The 3,373-nt window shown below is 32.2% G+C and overlaps 1 protein-coding gene across 1 annotated transcript; it reads left to right on the top strand.

Annotated features, from left to right (window-relative positions):
* The first annotated feature begins 529 nt into the window (after positions 1 to 529).
* Positions 530 to 1,818, top strand: LOC137808256 (zinc finger protein 7-like). Its single transcript, XM_068609284.1, has one exon. The coding sequence runs from the start codon at positions 1,009 to 1,011 to the stop codon at positions 1,600 to 1,602; it is 594 nt and encodes a 197-aa protein (XP_068465385.1). The 5' UTR covers positions 530 to 1,008; the 3' UTR covers positions 1,603 to 1,818.
* Positions 1,819 to 3,373: the final 1,555 nt, after the last annotated feature.

Raw genomic sequence — 3,373 nt, 5'->3', positions numbered from 1 at the left:
AATGAAATTAAAATTATCATCCACATTATGATGGATACAAGTAATTTTTTTTCAAAATGAGTTCAGAGATATAGTCCTAGTTTATAATAATTAGAATGTGAGATGGCATGAAAATTTCTACTTAGAGAAAATCTTACTAGAATCCTTACCTCTAATAGTCTTTTGACTTTGACTTAATGCTTTTCAACTCAATCGAAGTTTGTTCTTTTATACACAAGGATAGTAACAATTTATTTCTGAGGGGAACATATCCAACCTTCTAGAAATGGTTAAACTAGGTAGTTCAACCTACCACTCCATCTTGGTGTCACCCCATTCTTACATACATGCCTTTGGGGCTTAATGAAGTTTAGTGTAAGGATTTAATATCTCACGGTGAACCAAAGTTTGAATTTTGACTATACAGTGTGTGTTGATAGGTCAATAGAATTACCTTTTATGTATGAGACATTTGAGGGGGGAAAACACACTTAAAAGAAAGAATTTCATTATTTGACCTCAAGCAATGAAGATAATGTATAATAAAAAGATGAATTCTCTGTTCATTGCAGCATTATGTTTTACCTACAACGATTCCAATACGTATTGTTCCTGAACATTGTTGCCACGTATGTGAAGTATAAAAATAAAAAAATGCAATCTGAGTCTAACAGTGCATAACACTTTTAATAGTCAAGAGTCCATTCCAAATCCACCACCGAGCACCTATATAGATGCTAGAAGTAGTGTAAATCTGAAGACAAGTAGGAATCTGAAGCCATAAATTGCCAACACCACCAGATGACATTAGCATTGTCCCAATTCTCCCCTCTAAAGTATATGCAAAACTCGGTGGGAACACAAGACATGGCGTAGTGCTGAGTTCATAAAGATACAACACTTCACCAAATAATATTCAGCTCCCACTTCCTACTTCCTATCCCTTGTCCTCAATCAATCACCCCTCTTTTTCTTTGTCCTTATTTAAGCTCAAGCACTTCTCCCTCTCCCACAAAACTATTCTTTACCATGACCTTCCTAAGGGAGGATGAAGTTGATGATCATGATCATGATCAGCATGTGTCAATCAATGACAATCATGCCAACTGTGAAATTGTGACTCCTGAAGGTGACAACTTAGGAGAATGGCTGAGTTTAAGCCTCAAAGGAGAGATGCCTGTGGAGGCAGCAGAAGAACAAAACTCATCAAAGCCTCACCACAGCAAGGTGTTCTCATGCAACTTCTGCATGAGAAAGTTTTACAGCTCACAAGCCTTAGGGGGTCACCAGAATGCACACAAGAGGGAAAGAGAAGCAGCTAGAAGCTACCAGTCTCATAGGATGATGGGAACAAGATCACCAATGGGGTTTGCTTACACTTCTCTGGCATCTAGGTTTCTGGGAATACAGCCTCACTCCATTAATGTGCACAAACGAGGCAGAGAAAGGTCTGGTATGGTGGCTAGATTCAAGGATGGCAACAGTAATGGGGCTGGAGTGGCATCATGGACACCCTTTATGCTTGAACAGGCTGTGGATTTGTATTGGCCAGGTAGCTTTCGGGTGGACTTGCCAAAGCAAGAATCTGATGTTAATAAGATTGACTTAGATCTTCGCCTCTGATGCAATTCTCCAACTTCCATCACAGCCCCCATTTGCACCACTGCTACTGTTTTCTTCTTCATTTCCCAATGCTATATCATGTCACTTGTGCCAATAAGGTCTCAAGGCTACTATGGTAATTCACTACTTTTATTGGTTTGAGAAGGGAAACAACCATGTCCCCCGTGTACTACAAGTCAATGCTAAGTGTGTTTCATTTCTACTTTTAAACTATCATTACGGTTTTAATTATTATAATTTATGTTTTTAAAACTATTTTTTATTTTTTAACTTAATTTAGTCTCTTTTTGTACAAAAACATAGAATAAAATATATTAAAAAGTATATATTTGATAAATTTGAAAACGAGAGAGTAGGAGTGATTTTGGACATAATAAAGGGAAGGTAGAGGACAACAAAATGGAACCAAATTGATTCCCTAATCTGTTGAAAGTCACGAATTTCCATCCAACATGCAAGCGACAATATTGCAACAGTTCTCACAGGTTAGGAAAAAACTACCAAAATAATAAATCTAAGTGCGTGTCTCATTACCGTTCAGAGCTAATTTTACTCATTGTGCCACATTTTAATATAAAATTGAAACTCAAATAATTCTTCCGCCTTATAATATAAAGTATTTCGTTTTTTTTATCTCTACTCTATTTATTAATTCTGTCAATGATAATGTTATAATAATGTCATCGCATAATTTATCAACAATATTATTATTACTAGCGGGCAAACAGATGCTCTCGCGCATGTATCCAATTTTTTTTTTTTTTTATTTGTATATAATTAAATATAAAATTTAATTAAATTAAATAATATATTATTATTTGTATTAATTTTTTATTACTTATATTTATATTTATTTTTAATTAAATATGATTAAAATAAGATAAATAAAAAGATGAAATATGAAGAAAATTAACAATACACAATTTCAGAATCTCAACATTAGGATTTTTGAAGCATTAAGGAGACGGAAGACCTAGTGAAGTGGTAGTGATGAAATATTGAGGAGATGGAAGAACAACAATATAGTTTCAGAATCTCAAAATTAGGATTTTTGAGACATTAACATGTTTTTATATTATTTCTCTCACAGTTCTTATTTATCACTCTTTCATATCTCAAAATTAAGATTTTGGAGGATTTTGGAGACATATGTTTTTATACTATTTCTCTTTCACAGTTTTTTTATATATCACTCTTTGGTCTAAAAAAGAGTAACCGTCCATAAATCCACATTTCACCCCTCTCTCTCCACTCTTCCCTAATAAAAGGCATCAATCTCTCCACTTGCCAGGTAAGTGAGAACAAATAAAATAAAATTTTAAAATTAAAAATATGCTTATTTAATAAAGAAGAATATCAGTTTAAAACAAAAAAGTAATCAATCTCTCCACACTCCTGTCACTTAGGTGATAACAAAAATTAACGTACCAATCTCTTCATTAGGTGAGAACAAATAAAATATTTTACTTCCATACTCACCAAAAAATGAATCTTTAACAATAAAAAAATTTCATCTATGACATCAAAATATATTAATTTTTCAAAATAATATTAATTATTTATTTTAAAACATTAATAATCAACACCCTTTTTAACACTACCTTAATAATCAACACCCTTTTTCTATAAAATCTCAAACCAACAGCTAATAAAAAAAATTAAAAAAACAAATAATAAACTTTATCTATTGATTTTATTTTATTTTGTTAAATTCTTTTTGTTTTAAAAAAATAAAATCTACTAACCGTTTCTATTATTACACAACAATTAA

This window comes from Phaseolus vulgaris, chromosome 3 (assembly GCF_000499845.2).
Source record: "Phaseolus vulgaris cultivar G19833 chromosome 3, P. vulgaris v2.0, whole genome shotgun sequence".
Classification (NCBI taxonomy): Eukaryota; Viridiplantae; Streptophyta; class Magnoliopsida; order Fabales; family Fabaceae; genus Phaseolus; species Phaseolus vulgaris.
This window is presented reverse-complemented; position numbering and strand designations above follow the sequence as displayed.

Bases quoted from the DNA above. Each gene is read 5' to 3' on its own strand.
- LOC137808256 (XM_068609284.1), top strand. From the start codon at position 1,009: ATGACCTTCCTAAGGGAGGATGAAGTTGATGATCATGATCATGATCAG.